Source organism: Leptodactylus fuscus, chromosome 2 (genome assembly GCF_031893055.1).
Source record: "Leptodactylus fuscus isolate aLepFus1 chromosome 2, aLepFus1.hap2, whole genome shotgun sequence".
NCBI classification, from domain to species: domain Eukaryota; kingdom Metazoa; phylum Chordata; class Amphibia; order Anura; family Leptodactylidae; genus Leptodactylus; species Leptodactylus fuscus.
This window is the reverse complement of record NC_134266.1, coordinates 35,309,740-35,333,723: the sequence shown is the minus strand read 5'-3', so window position 1 is coordinate 35,333,723 and position 23,984 is coordinate 35,309,740. Positions and strand designations below refer to the sequence as shown.

General features: G+C 42.0%; 1 protein-coding gene across 1 annotated transcript in view; it reads right to left on the bottom strand.

The window, feature by feature from the left end:
- Nucleotides 1-17,519: 17,519 nt before the first annotated feature.
- NEK8 (NIMA related kinase 8) overlaps nucleotides 17,520-23,984 on the bottom strand; it is a 57,389-nt gene continuing 50,924 nt past the window's right edge. Inside the window, exons 14-15 of the mRNA XM_075262602.1 lie at nucleotides 22,046-22,204; nucleotides 17,520-18,284 (exon numbers count right to left, since the gene is read on the bottom strand). Coding sequence (XP_075118703.1) covers nucleotides 18,259-18,284; nucleotides 22,046-22,204 — 185 coding nt within the window. The 3' untranslated portion in view covers nucleotides 17,520-18,258. The remainder of the gene's footprint in view (nucleotides 18,285-22,045; nucleotides 22,205-23,984) is intronic.

Here is a 23,984-nt window from a genome sequence, read left to right as displayed (position 1 = left end):
CATCAACATGATATGAACAAGTCTTCATGGCAGTATTGGCCCAGATAGAGAAGGAGATCTAAATACTGCTAGAATATACAGATGGGACATTGATCCAGAGAAATGCGAAAAATACCTCCCTCCCCAAGGACCGATTATTGGGTTGACCTCAGCTTCAGAAAAAAATTCCCTTTTGGCCCCAAATATGGCAGAATAAACTCTAGGATGTGGGAAGTAGTAGGGTTGCTGCAAATAAGTGATGAAGAGATGTGAAATGGTGCAAGTCAGCCAAAAACTTCTGTAAGAGGACAAGTACAGATGTCTAAGAATAATTGGGCATATAGGCATTGGCATGAACATTCGTGCCTAACTATTGCCCCATGTGTCCAGAGCACTGGTAGCCTTTAAAGAAGCAAATGTATGATGGGAGGGTGAGATATGTATTCAATGTTTGGCCCCCTTGCAGTCCATCTCAGGCTATGGGGTCACAGTATTGTGTCTGTCAGCAGGACTAGTGGACTCTTAGGCAGAGGTCGGAGCAATTGTTTGAAGTTTTGTTTTTTTTTTATTCTTGAAATGACTTTATTTCAATATATCAAGAAAATCTATATATTACTTTCACAATCACTGACCTTCTGTACCTTGCAAGAATTTTTTTGGGAATTCAGGCCCCAATGCCTAATGAGTCTAAATATTTTTATGTACGTCTGTTTATGTATATCCTGTATATACCACTAAGTTTTGTTAAACTACAGATAAATAATGTACATCTCTGTTATGGATACCCTTATGTCATAGAAGAGCCTGAACCAAGAGTCCCCAGACAGCCACGAAATCTGGCCTACGACACATCCCCATGGGCCATCTGCTTAATAGGACTGACCTATATATTCTGTATAAATACATATAGGATAAATATTAAAGTCTCCGGCCAGGCCGCCATAGCATTGATATAAAAAGAAGCAGCCTAGCGTATATAATGAGGATTCAGCGGCCACACTGATGGCTAATAGGCTGAAAAGGGGAGATCTGCGGAGAACTTGCTGCAATGAGGACATTGCTTTGACAATTGTGGCCAACTTTATCCAATATAATTACTAATATTATTAATTATTATTGTTGTTATTATTATTATTATTATTAAGATAAGATAATCCTTTAATAGTCCCACAGTGGGGAAATGTCAGTATGTTACAGCAGCATAGTAATACAGATACAGGATAATACACAGTAATATATTACAGACGTAGACACACATAAGCTGAGAAGAGAAGATATACTAGGAGTCCATAGCAGCTAAGGAAAAATGGAAGAGAAAGAAGGAAGACCATATTCATAATCATTAGTTCTCTGTGCGGAGTGATCTTTGCTTGGTCTGATGTAGATTATACAGCCTGGTCGCGGTTGGAAGGAAGGACTTGCGATAGCTCCTTCTCACACTTGGGGTGAAGCAGTCGGTCACTTACAGTGCTGCCAAGTCCCATCAAGGTCCCATACATGGGGTGGGATTTGTTCTCCCGCATGGAGCTCACCACAGACAGTATCCTTCTGTCACCCACCACCTGTACTGGGTCCAGGGGACTCCCCAGGACAGAGCTGGCCCTTCTGATCAGCCTGTCAAGTCTATTTCTGTCCCTGGTTGATATACTGCTCCCCCAGCAGGCCACACCGAAAAAGATGGCTGAAGCAACCACAGAGTTAAAGAAGGCCCTAAGAAGTGTCCCCTGGACTCCGAAGGCCCTCAGCCTCCTGAGCAGGTAGAGTCTGCTGTGGCCCTTTCTGTGCAGCACCTCCAGGTGATCAGCCCAGTCTAGTTTATTATTGACCAATGGAAGAACAAAAGGACGGCGCTCTCAGGTCCAAAGGAATTTATTCAAAAAGAAGATTGCACAACGCAAAAACAGTTGCCGCGTTTCGGGTCGGAACCCTTTATCAAGTGCGTAACTAGTTAAAAACAATAAATATAGTATATGTATAAAAAACATGAATATACAAAGACATAATTTAAAAAACAGATTAGCTTGTCAAAGAAAAAAACAACAGACCACGACGTTATTAGGCAAGAAAATCATTTACCTATAAACCCAGAACCTATAAACAAATCCAAGGTATATTATATGAATTCTGAATTAAGCTCAGGTGATGTATTACACATCATTAGTCATAGACAAACTATTATATATTGATCATATTATTCATACTCGAGATAACTATAGATCCTTAACATCCCATATGTTCAGTGACTATTATTATATTTCATTAGAACAAGATTCCAGCAATAATATTGTCTTACCTTCACTAATCGAGCTTCACTCAAGCTAGGAAGAAATAAACTCTATCCGGAGCGCCTCGGCCTATTTAACCGTACCGCTCCATGTGCCACTTCCGGAGGAAAAAGATGCGGTCCAAGCTGGAACGCATGCTCATTAGCTAGATGTTACGAGCCTTTGTGCAAATTTTTTCGGCGGAATATTCTATCACCACAAGAGCACGGGCACTCCGCCTGCACCAGAGAAACCAACAGTACGGGCTAAGAAAAAACGGTGGTACGACCTATCAAGAGTTGTATAGCTAAATATGCAAATGTGAATAAAAAATAAAATAAAAGGAAGTCATGCGGTTCAACCTGGAACGCATGAACTTCTGCGCATGCGTAAAAGGACAATCTGCTATACGAGTCATCTAAAAGAATTCATAGTGATGATATTTGCCTAGGACGTAACATAAAAGTTTAGAAAATGATTCTAATTAGAAAACATACAAATCTATATGATTACATTCCTAAAAATATATATATAAATATAGCCCACCATGTTCATGATATACTCGATATTGGTACATTAAATTTCTATTTGACTATTATACAAATTAAAAATGAAAAATAAATTGAATAATTTAAATAGTTTAAAACATGCATTTCAACCAATTATATAGGCCCTTCCCTAAAAATACACCTTTTAGTTAACAGTATACATTAAGAATGACCAAAAGGATTATACAAGGTAACTCATCTGTTTACATCCTCAGTTGCGATATTTAGGCCCGCTGGATGTAATGTATTAAATTTAAACATCCAGAACATCTCTTTTTTATTTAGCTTACTCAGTCTATCACAATTACCCGGGGGAACCCAGTCAATTGGTGTTACCAAAAATCCGCTGAAGCTTTTGTTGTGATGTTCAGCTGCATGTCGCGACACACTATGTTTCATGTAACCGTTTGTGACATTCGAGCGATGCTTGTTGATACGCTCGCTTAATTGTCTAGATGTTCTGCCTATATATTGGAGGCCACACGGGCATTCCAATAAATATATTACAAATGACGAAGTACAATCAAGATGGTATTTTAATCTAAAAATTTCGTTGGTAGTGAAGCTACTAATCTCACATACTTTATTTCTAATTGATCTGCAGCACTTTCATCTATTACGGTTACAACGGAAACTCCCTCCGGAGGAGGTATTAGTTGTTACGGAGGTTGTATTGGATGACCGTAATTTACTGGGCGCTAGAATACTTTTGAGCGTTCGTGCCCTTCTAAAGGTGAATTTGGGTCTTATAGGAAGAACCTTTTTAAGAAAAGGGTCATTCTGTAGGACTGGCCAATGTCTCATAATAATATCTTTGATCTGTTGATGAGATGAACTAAAGGCCGTTATGAAATTCAGTTCATACTCATTAGTTTTCACGGATTGTCTTGGAGCAAGACATTCCTGTTGGTTGAATCCGCTTGCTCTATGGTATGCAGCTTGTAGTATGTTTTCTAATTAGAATCATTTTCTAAACTTCTAAACTTTTATGTTACGTCCTAGGCAAATATCATCACTATGAATTCTTTTAGATGACTCGTATAGCAGATTGTCCTTTTACGCATGCGCAGAAGTTCATGCGTTCCAGGTTGAACCACATGACTTCCTTTTATTTTATTTTTTATTCACATTTGCATATTTAGCTATACGACTCTTGATAGGTCGTACCACCATTTTTTCTTAGCCCGTACTGTTGGTTTCTCTGGTGCGGGCGGAGTGCCCGTGCTCTTGTGGTGATAGAATATTCCGCCGAAAAAATTTGCACAAAGGCTCGTAACATCTAGCTAATGAGCATGTGTTCCAGCTTGGACCGCATCTTTTTCCTCCGGAAGTGGCACATGGAGCGGTACGGTTAAATAGGCCGAGGCGCTCCGGATAGAGTTTATTTCTTCTTCACTTCTTCTTCTTGAGTGAAGCTCGATTAGTGAAGGTAAGACAATATTATTGCTGGAATCTTGTTCTAATGAAATATAATAATAGTCACTGAACATATGGGATGTTAAGGATCTATAGTTATCTCGAGTATGAATAATATGATCAATATATAATAGTTTGTCTATGACTAATGATGTGTAATACATCACCTGAGCTTAATTCAGAATTCATATAATATACCTTGGGTTTGTTTATAGGTTCTGGGTTTATAGGTAAATGATTTTCTTGCCTAATAACGTCGTGGTCTGTTGTTTTTTTCTTTGACAAGCTAATCTGTTTTTTAAATTATGTCTTTGTATATTCATGTTTTTTATACATATACTATATTTATTGTTTTTAACTAGTTACGCACTTGATAAAGGGTTCCGACCCGAAACGCGGCAACTGTTTTTGCGTTGTGCAATCTTCTTTTTGAATAAATTCCTTTGGACCTGAGAGCGCCGTCCTTTTGTTCTTCCATTGGTGCATCCTCCTGGTTTTTGACCAGTGTTATAGAGACGTGCTGCCACTCTCACTCTGACGAAGCCTAATATTGCTGAAAACGGAGTTGTGAACGGAGTCACAACCCGATCAGGTGAGAGGCCACCAGGTCCTGAGTTCTTTTCATAAACACCAGATAATTCATCTATATATTTATAATAGACCATCTACACTATAAGTGTGCTCGGTATCTCTCTATTCTCTAGTTTATTATTGAGGAGCACACCCAGATACTTATAGGTCCTGACTATCTCAATACATGTTCCTTGGATCTCCACCGGGGTCGGAGCACCTCTCCGTTTACTGAAGTCCACCACCATCTCCTTGGTCTTCCCAGCATTAATCCTGAGCTGGTTCTGCTGGCACCATCCAACAAAGTCCCGGTTTAAGTCTCTGTATTCCCTGTCGTCGCCATCATTGATAAGGCCGACTATAGCAGAGTCATCGGAGTACTTCTGTAAGTAACAGCTGGATGAGTTGTGCCTAAAGTCAGCAGTGTACAGTGTGAAAAGGGGCAAGAACTGTACCTTGAGGTGCCCCCGTACTACAGATCACAGTGTCAGACACACAGTCCTGGGCTCTCACATACTGAGGATGGTTTGTCAGGTAGTCTGGGATCCCGTATTAATAATAATAATAATTATTATTATTTAATATATAAATATATGATGGGGACAGAGAACATCCCTGAGAGTCACAGTTTTTCTTATTTGTTGAACTTTAGATATAAATGGGATGTGCGAGGACACAAAAATAACTCAGGCTCGGATATGGTGGATATATGAACTGTATGACTGGTGAGATAAATTCTGCCCTACGCCCCGGCTGTAGACCAAAGAATCTGCGAGAACTAGTAAAAATAATCTGCAGTCTTGAGGAGCTGTGCGGCATCCACTTCCTCATTGTTTATGTGGCTGTCTGATCAGTATACAACATGTCTATTGTCCTCTCACATTCTCCATAGAGGTATACAGGCGGCCTCTCTCAGTGATACCAGCATGCCCAGAGGCGGCATTGTGCTTACTTTACTGCAAGCAAGTTGTGGCCTGAACATGTCTGAACTTGTTTCTTTCAGTGCCCTCTAAATGTGCCATTGTTTTCACCTCCAGAGTTCTTCTTTATAAAACACTGACATTGCCCAGAAACGGGAATATTCTCAGCGTCCATCGCTCTCCCTATTTCTCGCTTTAGTGATCACACTTGAGATACTTTCTCTGCTATAATTTAAGAAAAAATTTCTAAAAATTCTACAAATGAATGGTAGAGGCCAGAGTCTTAAAGGGATTCTCCAGAAGTATAACATTGGTTATCAATACTAATAGTCAATGAAGGTCTACGACGTTCTGATCTTTATTGGACTATATTCTGCTATTTTACTAGTTTTGCCTGAGTACATTTATGGGAACAATAATAATATCTGTGTCGCCCACATGTGAGGGCTTGTTTTTTGCAGGACATCTTTTGGGTTTTTTTATAACATTTTGGGGTACATATGACAGAGCACCAATAGGCTGACGCCACTTGGCTATCAAACTGCTTCAACACCACTGCCTCCATGCTTAGTGGCGTAACTAACAATGGCTGGGCCCCATGGCAAACATTTCACATGAGAATAATGATCGGAGACCCAGGGGAAGATACAAGCGTAAAAAAACACTGTTACTTACCTCTCCTGGGCTCCGGCACATTTCCTGCGGATGTCGGCCATCTTCAATGATGGACAAGACCTCACGTGAGCCAGGCTTGTGTCACGACACTTAATGATGCAGGTCTGGCCCACGTGACGTCTGGGACATCACCAAGTAGGCCTGAAGGCTTCTGCAGCACATGATAGGTAAGTAACAGTGTTTTTTATGTTACTCTCCTAGCCCTCCAATCATTGTACTTGGGGGTCTGAATAATGATAGCGGTGTTTGTGGGGTTCGCGGGCCCACAGCCTCATTTACTGATCCTGGCCCTGCTTACAGCAGCCTCCACAGACAGGGAAGCTGGAGTTTCTCTAGCAGGTAACGGCCTATTAAAAAAAACAAAAAACAGGGCCCCCTAATGTCCGGGTCTGACCTCGGTAGTTATGCCCTTGTCCGTGCCATTCACTGTAGGCACCATTATATCCATTTGCACAACACTGAGCAGTACTAGCTTATGGACTAGTGTTTTGAGCAGATATACTAATATGGCATCCTAGTAGAGTCTATATGTATGTGCTAAACAATCTGTAATTGAAGGGAAGTACATAACATATGTAGAGTGCAGTGTTACTGTGTATATACGGCTGTATTATTTGTGCCTCTCTAGCTGATGTACACCGCTATTACTCGATTATGTGCTATTACTACAAACATTACCAGCAATTATGCCTATTACATATGGCTGACCTACAGTCTTCAATCCATCTGTCACTCTCCTAATACCTTTTACCTCGGACATCAAGTGCCTCATTTTCAGAACTAACAATATAAGAAGCTCTACCAATACATTGTGACTTTTTTTATGGGTTAAGTTTATAATTTATATTTTTTTTTTTTATCATTTATATTATTTAAAATAACTTATGGGCATGCATCTATAAGACTTTTAAGGGTTCAGTTCTAGAAACGATAATATATGTTTCCCCCTGATTCATAATACCATAGGGGTTACTGTAAGAAAACATATAGGAGATAGAATAGTGACCGCAGACTGTGACGCGATCAATGAAGATTCATCATGCAATAATACATTACCAGGGCTCCGCTGCTTCAATAACTGCAGAGCTCCCATCTTCCCCTGGCACTAATAAACTGTGTGCCAGGAACTTCAGAGCTTGGGTTTCCATGGCCGAGCCCCAAACACAATGACAAGTGGGGAGTGAACAATCCCACTTCTCTACTTGGAGGTCTGATGGACAGGTCTGGGTTTGGCAGATGAATATTACCTGCCTGACTACATTATATGAATGGTAAACTTTGTTGAAGGAGGGATAACGCAATGGTGGTGTTTCACAGGGGTGGGTTTAGATCCCTTATTTCCAGTGAATGCCAAGACATCTTGTACAATTATATACTTCCAAATTTGTGGCAGCAGTTTGTGAACGGTGCAGAAAGCGAGATCCATAAAGGCATGGTTGGGTGTGTTTGTTGTCGGAGAACTTGACTGGCCTGAACAGAGCCCTGACATCAACGAAAAACAGCTGATAATACCAGCAAAGTCTGAAAGGCTAACCCCTCGTTCACATCTGCATTGGTATTCCATCCATGGTAGTCCGCATGAGGACCCACCAAACGGAATAGCAAACGGAATTGCAAGTGTTGTGCCAGTGAAAGCACAAAGACCTCATAGACTATAATGGCGTCTGTGTGCTTGCCGCCAGATCTCCACATGGATCATGCAGACAGGAAAGTAGTTTACACTATACTTTCCTGTCCGCATGACTCGTGCGGGTAGCGCGTGGCAAACACACGAACCCCATTATAGTCTATGGGGTCCGTGTGCTTTTAATGCACAGCGCTTGCATTTGGTATTCCATTCGGGGGTCCCCATGTGGACTCCCCTGGATGGAATACCAACACAGATGTGAATGAGAGGTAAGGCCCTACGTAGCGGGCCGCACCCAAAAAGCACTGCGGAAAAGACCACAACGTGTTTTCCTCTGCAAACTTTCTGCCCCTATTATACCTATACAGGAAACTCCAGCGAGAGCGCCTTTCACTTACAGGTCCTTTCTTTTTGGCAAATGACTAAACCAATTTTTTTTTGGGAAGATAACAGGAACTAAGTCGAGGAGGATGTCATGGTTAATTTTACCAGTCCCAAAATAGTAGCCTCCTCTACATGTCGGGAACGCTTCCTCTTTAAATGTCGCAGCTGCCATGTCATATAGATCACATTTACCCTTAAGCAGACAAAATACCTGGAGCTTAACTATTCAGAGCAGAGATAGGAGGAAATTGTATTTGGGGCTCAGTAAATGTTTCTTAGAGATAATACGCGAAGACTTGGACGATTTTGGTGTAAACTAATGTGGGCCCATAGACATAACAAGACATTGCTGTAGTTCCTCAGCTAGAAAAATAAAAATATCTCCCAAAGGAAACAAGTCGGATTGATCTGAAGATCATCACCTGTCTCCCAAAAGAACTAGAGGATTGTTACTATAGGTTCTTATAGGTTATTAGGAAAAATTCATAATAATATAATAATACTAGCTGGTACCTGCGACTTCGTCTGCGGTGATTGTAGAAGTGGGTAAATACAGGCGCGGGTAAGGTTTTAGTAGTGTGTAAAAGGTATGGGATATGAAATGTACCTTTGTATCTTGTTTTGTAATTCTGAGAATACGTGAGACATTTGTGTTGAACATAATTTCGTGAAGACGAAACAGCAGTGAAGTGAGAGTGCCGGCGGAGAGTGTGGCGGGCTGGAGAGAGTAGTTTGGGTGCCGCAGCCTACGGTGGAGGCGCAAAATAGTGGTGTGCTGGAAACACTTTCTGGAGGTGGCTAACACGCGCATGCTCATGCCAACACAGTGGAGTGGCTGGGTGGGCGGTGTCGCGGATCCTCAGAGCAGTGGGGGTCGGCAAAGATGGCTGCTCCGGAGCGTTGAAGAGGTAGCCTCCTGGAGTATTGTTAAGGTGAGGGTGAAAGTGGTAAAGTATATGTATATGTGATTGTGTGGGGTTAGGGGCGAGGCTGTAGAAGGTAATATGAATTTTGTGGCTTGCATTGGTCCAAAGTGTGTGAGATTGCAGAGATAGTGATGTGAGTTTGGGTTTTGTGGGGGTCCTGGCACAAACGTATGTGCGCTATTGTGACGAAAAGTAGCCTATTGCGCAATCCAGTGTAGTAACTATGTTTGTGGAAAATTTCAGCCAAATCGGTGGAGCGGGTTTTGCGTGATTGAGGAACAAACATCCAAACCCACAAACATCCAAACTCACAAACTTTCACATTTATAAAATTAATAGGATATCAGACAAGAATCTTCCCCTGTCAATGATTTGTCCCAAGAAGAATCATATTAGCCACAAATTCTGAAACACAATAAAAAACCATTCAGCAATGCCAGATGTGTCACATGACTTATAATGTGTCCATTATTAGTGCTGTGCTATGACTTCCATTAACCCCTTCCCGCCGATGGCATTTTTTGATTTTCGTTTTTGACTCCCCTCCTTCTAAACCCCATAACTTTTTTATTTCTCCGCTCCCAGAGTCATATGAGGTCTTCATTTTTGCGGGACAATTTTTTCTTCATGATGCCACCATTAATTATTCTATATAATGTACTGGGAAGCAGGAAAAAAATTCAGAATGGGGTGGATTTGAAGAAAAAATGCATTTCTGCGACTTTCTTACGGGCTTTGGTTTTACGGCGTTCACTGTGCAGCCAAAATGACATGTCCCCTGTATTCTGTGTTTCGGTACGGTTCCAGGGACACCAAATTTATATGGTTTTATTTACATTTTGACCTCTAAAAAAAATTCCAAAACGGTGTTAAAAAATTTTTTTTCTAAAAGTCGCCATATTCCGACGGCCGTAACTTTTTTATACATAGGTGTACGGGGATGCATAGGGCGTCTTTTTTTGCGGGGCCGGGTGTACTTTTTAGTTCTACCATTTTCGGGAAATGTTATTGCTTTGATCACTTTTTATTCAAATTTTTATCAGAATTAAAACAGTGAAAAAACGGCGGTTTGTAACTTTTGACTATTTTTCCTGCTACGGCGTTTACCGAACAGGAAAAATATTTTTATAGATTTGTAGAGCGGGCGATTTCGGACGCGGGGATACCTAACATGTATGTGTTTCACAGTTTTTAACTACTTTTATATTTGTTCTAGGGAAAGGGGGGTGATTTGAACTTTTAATACTTTTTATATTTTTTTATATTTTTTTTTTTAATTTTTTTTTAATTTTTTTTGCATTTATTAGATCCCCTAGGGGTGTTGAACACCCACTGTAAAATTTGGTGGAGGTTCCATCATGCTTTGGGGCTGTGTGGCCAATGCCGGCACCGGGAATCTTGTTAAAGTTGAGGGTCGCATGGATTCCACTCAGTATCAGCAGATTCCTGAGAATAATGTTCAAGAATCAGTGACGAAGCTGAAGTTACGCCGGGGATGGATATTTCAGCAAGACAATGATCCAAAACACCGCTCCAAATCCTCAGGCATTCATGCAGAGGAACAATTACAATGTTCTGGAATGGCCATCCCAGTCCCCAGACCTGAATATCATTGAACATCTGTGGGATGATTTGAAGCGGGCTGTCCATGCTCGGCAACCATCAAACTTAACTGAACTTGAATTGTTTTGTAAAGAGGAATGGTCCAAAACCCTTCATCCAGGATCCAGGAACCTATTAAAAGCTCCAGGAAGCGACTAGAGGCAAAAGGAGGATCTACTAAATATTAATGTCACTTTTCTGTTGCGGTGCCCATACTTTTGCACCGGTCATATTCTCATCTCCCCCATTGATCAGAAGATTGATGGGCCCAAGGCACTATACAGTGTCGGACTGAGGCTATTTGGAGCCATCAGATAAAATGATTCTGGAGCTCCATCCTCCAACAACCTCTAGGTAATAGACCATAGTACCCATCAAATTTGGATGAGTTTTGCTGGACCATTATTTTAGGTACTTTGGTACACTGGTTCGCCAGTATGACACTTGAACAGACCTGCACATTGTGTGGTGGCCATGCATGGTACTGCAGCTTCTCCCAATAAACTGACCCTAGGTTATGGGTCATCGACATTTACGTCCCAGAATTCTCCTGTAACGTGCATTGGAAATTGCCTGTATAATGTTGATTCTGCTAATGACAATATATCTAATATACGTTATTATGTGTCTGCTTGTATATGGCATCTATGGTGACTATTATGTCACTATATCTCCTTATATCTCCTAGCGTACGCTATACAGTATGCAGTGCCATGAATAGCGCGAGTCAATGTGTATAATACAGTACGTTACACAGACTAGTCCATATACTGTGAAGACGTTCTCACAGTTCCAGTGCAGTTTAGTAGATGACCCCCAATGAGAGGTTTAGGGTTAACCCTCTGTTGGCGCAGTGCCCACCCTTTCCCAGAGGGCAGATCCTTCAAATACACATTCTGCTCATCTGCCAAAACTCACTGACCTACTTCTATTATTTGCGTCTTTCATCTTTGGATTATCAAACAATTCCATTTGCTAACGTTGCGGTCGTGGTGACCTTCTATGAAGTAAAAGCACTTTCAATATTTCTGCTCTCTGGGCTGTGTCTTAGATCGCTGGCGCTGTGCGTTACTTCTCCCTCCATCCTCTGCTGTCTCAAGTGGGAGGAAGGATCAGCCTCATCCAGAGAGATGTCATGTAGACTTATACTGATGTAAGAAGTGAGGAGGCAGCTTATGTAACCGAGGGCAAGGGAAGGAGGCGAGAAGCTGCAGAGACTATACACTGCTTAATAGTATGGCATATCAGAGACGGCTCACTCCATATAATGTATAGGTTTGGTTACATGCCAGGGACATTTGTTAGTCAGAAGAATACAAAAACATCAGAGTAGACAAAAGCATGCATTGGCTATCACTCCCTGTTCCAATAGGCGGCCCCCGTGCAGATCAGCTATTTAGGGCTGTTTCGATGTCTGTACCATACACAGCATGGAGCTGTAAGCAGTTGGCTCTGTGTCCTGCCTAGTGGCCGGGCACAGGTACTGCAGCTTACTTGAATGACAAACAGCTGCAGTACCGTGCATGGCCACAACACATTGTACAGATCAGTAAAGCTTTATGCACATGATCGAGTGCAGTCCGCTGGTCAGTGAAAGTGGAACGGATGCCATGGATTGATATCAATGTGTCTTCCGTGCGTTTCACACATTCAAAAGAATTGACAGATCTGCCGGTATAGGACCTGCTCCATACTTTGTGATTCTTCAGTTTGGCCCAAACATACAGCAGCAAAAACTATGGCTGTGTGCATGGGCCCATTTCGCAACGTGGGGCCCTGCCTAATAGGTTTAACTAGTTTTTAATATTGATAACTTATCCTTTGGCAACTGTTTGGGGACAACGTAGCTCCCGTTAATGTACTGGGACCCATGCTGTACACATGCCATTCAATAGTGTAGAAGCAACTGTAAAGAGGAATTCAGCGCATTTTCTGCTTTCCCAGAATGAGCCCCAGTGCTGGAGATACCGCACCGATATCTCTCCACTGTCAGAAGGATCTGCCTTACAGCTTAGGGTCATTGCTGGGCTGTAAGGAAGGCCCCCTAATATAGCCTTGTACTGTCAGTGGGGGCCTTCCTTACCACCCAGCAATGACGCTGAGCTGTGAGGACGCCCCCTAAGACTGTAGGGAATATAAACATTACTGGGAGCTGCGCTGTCACCAAACAGCAAATCTGCCTGGGTCCTGGGGGTCAGACGCCTGCAAATCTAATATTAATATCCTAGGGAGAACCCATCAATATTAGAAAATCGATAACTCCTTTAATTTTACTGTCTGTGGTTTTTCCCCTGTATTGCATTTTATTTTCTGATCTTTCTTCATGTTTGGACCTTGGCTATTGCCTTTCTTCTTTGGATTTATTCCTGGTCTTGACCTTATTCCCTGGTACTTCTGCGAGTCTTTGCCCACCTTGCTAATATGATCTATCCTGACCTCCTTTTTTCTATCATCATCATGTTGCTGACTGATATTTTCAGTTAAGCACATGTCACCTATATATGACTAATCCAGGGGCTGCAAACTAGACCGTGAGACTTCACATCTCTGCAAGGGATTGAAGGTAATGATCGAGACATCACAATGTGCCAATTTGTAATGAACCGACAATACGCTGCTTCTGGTACTAATGTGATCAGAAACACACAGCTACAGTCCTATGAAAAAGTTTGGGCACCCCTATTAATCTTAATCATTCTTAGTTCTAAATATTTTGGTATTTGCAACAGCCATTTCAGTTTGATATATCTAATAACTGATGGACACAGTAATATTTCAGGATTGAAATGAGGTTTATTGTACTAACAGAAAATGTGCAATATGCATTAAACCAAAATTTGACCGGTGCAAAAGTATGGGCACCTCAACAGAAAAGTGACATTAATATTTAGTAGATCCTCCTTTTGCAAAGATAACAGCCTCTAGTCGCTTCCTGTAGCTTTTAATCAGTTCCTGGATCCTGGATGAAGGTATTTTGGACAAACAATTCAAGTTCAGTTAAGTTAGATGGTCGCCGAGCATGGACAGCCCGCTTCAAATCATCCCACAGATGTTCAATGATATTCAGGTCTGGGGACTGGGATGGCCATTCCAGAACATTGTAATTGTTCCTCTGCATGAATGCCTGAGGATTTGGAGCGGTGTTTTGGATCATTGTCTTGCTGAAATATCCTTCCCCGGAATAACTTCAACTTCGTCACTGATTCTTGAACATTATTCTCAAGAATCTGCTGATACTGAGTGGAATCCATGCGACCCTCAACTTTAACAAGATTCCCGATGCCGGCATTGGCCACACAGCCCCAAAGCATGATGGAACCTCCACCAAATTTTACAGTGGGTAGCATGTGTTTTTCTTGGAATGCTGTTTCTTTTTGGACGCCATGCATAATGCCTTTTTTTATAACCAAACAACTCAATCTTTGTTTCCAAAATGAAGTTGGCTTCTCCAAATGTGCTTTTGCATACCTCAGGCAACTATTTGTGGCGTACGTGCAAAAACGGCTTCTTTCTCATCACTCTCCCATACAGCTTCTCCTTGTGCAAAGTGCGCTGTATTGCTGACTGATGCACAGTGACACCATCTGCAGCAAGATGATGCTGCAGCTCTTTGGAGGTGGTCTGTGGATTGTCCTTGACTGTTCTCACCATTCTTCTTCTCTGCCTTTCTGATATTTTTCTTGGCCTGCCACTTCTGGGCTTAACAAGAACTGCCCCTGTGGTCTTCCATTTCCTTACTATGTTCCTCACAGTGGAAACTGACAGGTTAAATCTCTGAGACAGCTTTTTGTATCCTTCCCCTGAACAACTATGTTGAACAATCTTTGTTTTCAGATCATTTGAGAGCGGGCTGTCCATGTTCGGCGACCATCAAACTTAACTGAACTTGAATTGTTTTGTAGAAAGAAATGGTCCAAAATACCTTCATCCAGGATCCAGGAACTGATTAAAAGCTACAGGAAGCAACTAGAGGCTGTTATCTTTGCAAAAGGAGGATGTACTAAATATTAATGTCACTTTTCTGTTGAGGTGCCCATATTTTTGCACCGGTCAAATTTTGGTTTAATGCATATTGCGCATTTTCTGTTAGTACAATAAACCTCATTTCAATCCTGAAATATTACTGTGTCCATCAGTTATTAGATATATCAAACTGAAATGGCTGTTGCAAACACCAAAATATTTAGAACTAAAAATGATTAAGATTAATAGGGGTGCCCAAACTTTTTCATAGGACTGTATATATTCTTGTAATATCTCCCTATATTATAAAAATGAATTTCTGTCTGTCTGTCTGTGCTCTAATGCGAACCAAACGACTGGACCGATCTTCACCGAATTTGGTACAGAGATACTTCAGGTATCTGGGAAGGTTTAAGACGAGACTCCAATTCGCTCGGACGTACCGTTGCTGCGATACAGCATTCCAAACACAATGCCCCCCCCCCCCCATAGCCAATACAAACCTGCAAGACTTTCACTCATATTCCAACTGCAATACACATGGTCACTCCACATACACAACCCAACACTTATATCCAAACTGAGATACACGCATCAGAGGATTAGATACACAGATCAGCACACAGTATCACACGCCAGAGGATTAGATACACACGTCTGCACACAGTCCCACAAACCAGAGGATTAAATATGCGCTTCTGTACACAGTTCCACATGCCAAAGGATTAGATACACGCGTCTGCACAAAGTACCACACGCCGGGGGATTGGATACATGCGTCTGCACACAGTACCACATGCCAAAGGATTGGATACACGCATCTGCACACAGTTCCACACACCAGAGCATAAGATATGCACATCTGCACACAGTACTACATGCAGTAGGATTAGATACGTGCATCTACACACAGTTCCACATGCCGTAGGATTAGATACGCGCCTCTTCACACAATACCACACAGGGGAGGATTAGATACGTGTGTCTGCACACAGTACCACACTTTGGAGGATTAGATACATGCCTCTGCACACAGTACCACAAGCCAGAGAATTACATACACGTCTCAGCACACAGTACCACACAGGGAGGATTAGATACACGCGTCTGCACACAGTACCACAAGCCAGAGAATTACATACACGTCTCAGCACACAGTACCACACAGGGGAGGATTAGATACACGCATCTGCACACAGTACCACATGCCAGAGGATTAGATATATGCATCTGCACACAGTACCACACAGGGGAGGATTAGATATGCGCATCTGCACACAGTACCACATGCCAGAGGATTAGATACGCGCATCTGCACACAGTACCACACGCCAGAGGATTAGATACGTGCGTCTGCACACAGTACCACATGCCGTAGGATTAGATATATGCCTCTATACAATACCACACAGGGGAGGATTAGATACATGTGTCTGCATACAGTACCACACTTTGGAGGATTAGATACATGCCTCTGCACACAGTACCACAAGCCAGAGAATTAGATACGCGTCTCAATACACAGTACCACACGCAAGAGGATTAGATACGCGCATCTGCACACAGTACCACATGCCGTAGGATTAGATACGCGCGTCTGCTTACAGTTCCACATGTCAGACGATTAGATACGCACATCTTCACACAGTTGTACACGCCATAGGATTAGATACACGCGTCTGCATACAGTACCACATGCTGTAGGATTAGATACATGCATCTACACACAGTTTCACATGCCGTAGGATTAGATACGCGCCTCTTCACACAATACCACACAGGGGAGGATTAGATACGTGCGTCTGAACACAGTACCACACTTTGGAGGATTAGATACAAGCCTCTGCACACAGTACCACATGCCAAATAATTAGATATGCGTCTCAGCACACAGTACCACACAGGTGAGGATTAGATATGTGCATCTGCACACAGTTCCACACACCAGAGGATTAGATACGCGTCTCAGCACACAGTACCACACGGGGGAGGATTAGATACGTGCATCTGCACACAGTACCTCACGCCAGAGGATTAGATACACCTGTCTGCACACAGTACCTCACGCCAGAGAATTAGATACACCTGTCTGCACACAGTACCACACGCCAGAGGATTAGATACGCGCATCTGCGTATCACTTTTCACTGACATCCAAAATGAGATACACATAATCACATGACGCTTATGGACATACACACAAACCACATACAAAATACACCAGTGCAAAATTGGACATTTCTTATGGGGCCACTACACAAACATAAAATGTAATATACCCGTGCGAAGCCGGGTCCTCCCTCTAGTGTATTATATAATAGTAACCTATTTCATGATGTACAAACCTCAGATGTGACACCAGGTCGGTAGAAGTGATTGACTCCAGAGTAACATCCCAGGAGGCGAAGCAAGAGGAAGGTCGACCAAGGCCACATATAATAAAGTGCCAACCATGATCATAGATACAACATTTATTATCTCCATACCAATAAATACCAGTATATACAATAAAATAATAATAGTGCTGATTCCAGGACAGGATGTGAGCTCATAAATATTATAATGTAATGGGAATATAATGTGGAAAATGAATTGATATCAATTAAGAAAAATCAATTTCTTATCGTTTAATGTGTTAATGTGTGTAATGGAGGTTTACTAAAAAGAGCCTACAAGATCCATCATGCACTGACTGGCTGACTAGTAGCGCCTCTCTACACTATAGCGCAGTACTACACGTCTGTGCTCCTACCTGTGCCATGATGAGCTGCTCCTTTGGACACCGGGTGACAGCGCCTCCATGTTATTTTTAGGATGCACTCTGTGTACTTTTCAGGACCCCGAAAAAGATCCCGTCCCCATCATAAAAAAGTGATCTACAGCTTCCAGTAGCTCTTTCTGACTATGTGCAAGGATCTGCTAGCTCTATGTTTGGGGTTATAGCCAATTATTAGTTTCCCATAGGGTTATGGTCACACATGACAATGGTTTCAGCATACATTGGTCGTCCCGGAACAATTAATACTGGAGCTTGAGGGAGTGTTGTACTCTATATATCTCATGGTCAGACATAGCTTTGCCTTGTCATGTCTGCAAAATAACTTGTGTAATAGAAGTTGCTAGAACAATTTATGCAGTATATTTGGAGCGCCCCCACAGGGCTCATACTGTTTGGCAATCTACAGATTAATCTAGTTTATTGTTGCTGCCATAGGCTTTGGCTGAATCCTCTGGTAACATACTGCTCAGTACATAAAGCGTCTGAGCTATTTGGCAGGCGGAGAATACAATGTACTACAAGCGTGTAAGCAGGACGCTCTTGGCAGTGGTCTGTTAGGACTTATGGCTTATGGACAAGTGAAGTGATGTCTCCTGACATTCTTCTCACACAGACACGTCTTCAATGCCGGCTGGAAGGGTAAATGAAACACAAGGTTATTTCAGAAGTATACACGGAGGGAGTATTCCCCACTGAGGCCTCAGTAATGGTACACAGATATCACTGACAAGTAGATGAAAGGTCGATAATCCCTTGTATCTACCCGGTGTCTCCGGGAGTGATAAACTAGACAAGTCATTTCAAGATGGATTATTTATAGGCTCAACCCCATAACAGAGCAGAAGCCGCAAATAATCTGTATGCATTCTATACATGTACTGTATAGTTATAGAATGAGAGCAGAAGATTATTCATTGACTTCATATTTTATCCTACAAATAGCACACTATACAATGAGATATAGAAAGGTAAGTAGTTTCATCCATAAAGCATATTCTGGGATATACTGTAGATGTCATATAATAGGGAGCCCTGCTCAGGACCACCCACCCATCCCAAATAAGGGGGCCTTTACAGGCTCCCGTAATGTACAATTTATTTTTTGGGTGCCAATCCTGGTCTTGATCAAATAAAATGACATATGCTGACTATACACTCACCAGCCACTTTATTAGGTACACCTGTCCAACTGCTCGTTAACACTTAATTTCTAATCAGCCAATCACATGGCGGCAACTCAGTGCATTTAGGCATGTAGACATGGTCAAGACAATCTCCTGCAGTTCAAACCGAGCATCAGTATGGGGAAGAAAGGTGATTTGAGTGCCTTTGAACGTGGCATGGTTGTTGGTGCCAGAAGGGCTGGTCTGAGTATTTCAGAAACTGCTGATCTACTGGGATTTTCACGCACAACCATCTCTAGGGTTTACAGAGAATGGTCCGAAAAAGAAAAAACATCCAGTGAGCGGCAGTTCTGTGGGCGGAAATGCGTTGTTGATGCCAGAGGTCAGAGGAGAATGGCCAGACTGGTTCGAGCTGATAGAAAGGCAACAGTGACTCAAATAGCCACCCGTTACAACCAAGGTAGCCAGAAGAGCATCTCTGAACGCACAGTACGTCGAACTTTGAGGCAGATGGGCTACAGCAGCAGAAGACCACACCGGGTGCCACTCCTTTCAGCTAAGAACAGGAAACTGAGGCTACAATTTGCACAAGCTCATCGAAATTGGACAATTGAAGATTGGAAAAACGTTGCCTGGTCTGATGAGTCTCGATTTCTGCTGCGACATTCGGATGGTAGGGTCAGAATTTGGCGTCAACAACATGAAAGCATGGATCCGTCCTGCCTTGTATCGGTAACGGTTCAGGCTGGTGGTGGTGGTGTCATGGTGTGGGGAATATTTTCTTGGCACTCTTTGGGCCCTTTGGTACCAATTGAGCATCGTTGCAACGCCAAAGCCTACCTGAGTATTGTTGCTGACCATGTCCATCCCTTTATGACCACAATGTACCCAACATCTGATGGCTACTTTCAGCAGGATAATGCAATGCCATGTCATAAAGCTGGAATCATCTCAGACTGGTTTCTTGAACATGACAATGAGTTCACTGTACTCCAATGGCCTCCACAGTCACCAGATCTCAATCCAATAGAGCATCTTTGGGATGTGGTGGAACGGGAGATTCGCATCATGGATGTGCAGCCGACAAATCTGCGGCAACTGTGTGATGCCATCATGTCAATATGGACCAAAATCTCTGAGGAATGCTTCCAGCACCTTGTTGAATCTATGCCACGAAGAATTGAGGCAGTTCTGAAGGCAAAAGGGGGTCCAACCCGTTACTAGCATGGTGTACCTAATAAAGTGGCCGGTGAGTGTATATACTGTATATAAGGGCGGGTTCACAGCTGCCCCCAGTCTCCACTTTAGTCAATCATTGTCATGTTCAAGAAACTATAGGAAATCACAGATGGTAGTTACACTAGAGCTGCCTTGAACTAATATGGCAATGCTGGTCTGCTGCACATGATCTTAGAGCACCTAATTTACAGTCATCACGTTTTATTTTTATTTACCATATATGTTACCAGTTCAATTTGGCTCAGTAATATGACAATGAGTCAATGTAACTTTATTCTTAGCCAATTCTGAATAGTTGTGAGTGTATATCTATGGTGGAACACTGTATCATATCAGTGTATCCACTTTTTGATTCTCATTAATACACACAGAACAGGCTGTGTTCACTGTGGGAGATTAAAACTTGCTCCCATACAGTGGTTTTCACATATATGGGTCTTATATATGTAGTATGTGTGGACGTTTTTAGCCTAAGTGGCAATTAATAAAGGTTATATCTTAGTATTATCAGTTTATATACCATTCAGCTAGACTGTATATTGTATTATACTTATATAATATATGGCTCAGTACTTATATTTCCTTATATTCTTAATATTTATATATTTAATATTACATATTAAACTTATATATGGCTTAGTAGACACTTATATATCCTTATATTATACTTATTATATATAAGAGTAAAAAAAAAATTAATTAGTTAATATATACATATATTTTGCTATTATGCCCCGTGATGTCAGAACTACTCAAAGATAATTTTATTTAAAAGCAAAAGTAAATGTAAAATAAAAAAAAAAAAGTTCTGGGATTCAGAATATGGTGACACAAAACATCATATAATAAAAATAACTATATAAATTCGGTATTGCTATTACTGTACAGACCTGCAGTATAAAGTTCTTTTTACTGCACAATGCACGCCGAACCAACACCCAAAACACAATGGGGTCCCATTCCACCAAATATTGTTTTACAGTCTCAGGACGTGGAATATTAAATGACGCCATTAAAAAATCTAACGTGTCTCGTATAAAGCAAGCTCTCCTATGGCAGTCAATAAAATAACAAAGAAGTTATGGCGAAGACAGAGAAATGGTAGCATTAATAATGGCTGTCAGGAAGGGTTAAATAAATTTACATTAGTCTACGAATCACCTTGCAGCAAAAAAATATGTAGGAGATATCTTGGTAGTTTGGTAGGTCAGCAAACAAGTGGAGGCAATGCATGCTGGGTGACGGGATGATGTGTCCGGCCGCTTAGTGGTGAACTGGGATCATCTGCCGGTCTAGAAATTTCTAGCAATTTACCAGCAGTCCTCAGCATGCCAGGTAATCGCTTCATAGCAATGACTGACATGACTGGGCCAAGAAGGCCTCGGTTTTGGACCGCTTGCTGCTGTATACACTGTATACTGTACCGGCCTTAGAATGGCTGTCTGTACTGAAGGTCAACAAAGTGAAAAAATGCATTTGGCTGTTCACAAATAATTAACCCCAGAAATACGTCAATGAATCGAATGAAAGCTACAAGGTTTGGAAGGGGCGTCCCTGGGAACAGAACCCTGTTAACACGTTTAGTCTTGGACATATGTGTTAAATTGGCATAGCTTGTGAGAATGAATGCAGCTTTCAGCACTGGAGCCGGGACTATAAATCACAGTAGGAGAGGCCCTTGTGTGCACAGCCGGGTACAGAGCTCTCACACAGTCTCAAATACCCAAAGGTATAGGCAGAGGCGAGAGCTCAAGTATCTGAAATGTCAGTGTAAAAGCCCTCCATTCTCCACATAGTTTTTGACATCCCCACTTGGCCTATTGCCAGCAGTCCTAGTCACTGTCGGCTTCTTCCTCGGAGAATGCCACGGGATTATGATTACCGGATTTCAGTTAGAAGCCATATAGAATGGTTTTCAGGGCTTATTGCAATCATCGTCACTGACAGGAAGCTTGGCATAGCTGAGACGTCCCTGCCGGACCTCGCTCATGAATACTGATAGCAGCTTAAACACTTGCGGCATACTTACGTTTTATAGCTAAAAGAGTGTTGCCATGGCAACAGGCCACTGATGTCACCGTGTAAGGGTGAGTCTCTTCAAGTTGGACCATTTTGGGGACCCCAATTCCCTCGTCCCTGCGTCCTAATCGTCCTCTGGCTCCTTTTCCCCAGGTGAGGACTTGGCCATCTGCAAAGAAAACATCTGCTGTTGATATTCAGGGATTATGACACAGTCATGCAATGGGCAAGGCCTGGGCAACTTACAGTTTGTCCCCATTCACATGACTAGGAGCGTACAGGACACCGCAGCAATTCTTATTATACTATAACACTGTATTTTAGATCTTCCAGGGACAGCTTTTAACCCGGTATCATATAGAAAACTCTGCTAGTAGGACATTAGTATATAAGATGCAGCCATGACACCATTGACAAGCACTGAAGATAACAATGGGTATTATAACTGGATGTATATGGACTATTATAAAACCACAGAAAAGCAGAGAATATTCTTAAATGAGGGAGGGGGAGATATATATATATATATATTATTATATATTATTTTTTTCTACAGTCATTTCTTTATCAGCAAAGGCAGGATTACATATATGAATATATATATATACTGTATATATATATATATATATATATATATATATATATGTAATCCTGCCTTTGCTGATAAAGAAATGACTGTAGAAAAGTGATCTTTCCAGAACCTGCAGTGTCAATCTATTATGAGAATCAGTGATCAGTGTGGAAACTTTAGGATTTTTACTTAAAGGGATTGTCCAGGCTAAATTTCTTAAGTTTAAATACACTAGAGCAGTAAAAAAAGAAAAAAATACATACTCACCTGTCCCCAGTTGCTTTGTTGTTGTCCCATGCCTCCCGATTCTCTTCTTGCATTGTGCTCAAGCCACTCATTTGGCCTCAGCAAGAGGACCCGTGATGCCACAGGTAGTGACATTCAGGCCTGAGAGGTCACATGACCACTGAAACCAATCAGCGGCTTCAGCACAATGCCAGGAGCGGATTACACAGGAGGACACCAGAGCAATGGGGACAGGTGAGTATGCATTTCACTGCCTCCAGCTTATTTAAACTTTAAAAGGGTTGTCCATTTTAACCTGGACAACCCCTTTAAGGAGCTATTTGGGGACAGGGTAATGCATCTTAATAACATTACATCCCTAGGGTACTGAACTTACTAATATACTTTAATTTTGGAAAATCTCCAATTTTTCGACTGTAGCATAGTCATATGATGCCAGAAGTTGCCTTGTCATTTACATGTAATAACACAACGCCATGTCATATGTCTCTAGGCAGTGAGGGCTGTGTTCGCTCACCCTATTGGAGTTGGATCCCTACAAGGGGTTGGTCAGACTCTAATTTTCAGCCATGTGACTGATGATGTCAAAGAGAAATGGGTGGAGAATGCAGGCAGGAGTAAGCAGCACAGTGGAGACAAAGTAGGGATCAGTCTGGAGGCGGAGCTTCAGCTGAAGGAGGCGGGATGTAGGTGGGAGGAGGGTGACAGACCTTGAGTATTAAGCTTCTCCTCCAACCTAAAAGTGTGGTTCGGATGCAAGAGGCAGAACATAGCAACGTGACCAACCCCTTCACTGCAGATGTCAGGGAGATAAGAATTGGGTGGTTGGCTCCTTTCACTCTCGGTAAGATCACCTCACCGCCAGTGGCTTCCTACCCTCTCCCACTTAGTATACATCTAGCCTGGCTGGGAGGGATTGTTGAGCCATCTAGGTGTATGGCCAGCATTGACACCAAGGCCTCTTTGACATTTCTACACAGTGGTGCACCAGGCGGCCTACTGTGTGAACGGGGCTGTGTAATGGTTACCTACACAGCAAGTGGCATATAGCAATTATATCAAAAAAGAACATGAGCTTTTAGCTTCTAAAAGGGGTAAATCTCTTTAAAAAATGGTAGTGAATTTTTGGAGA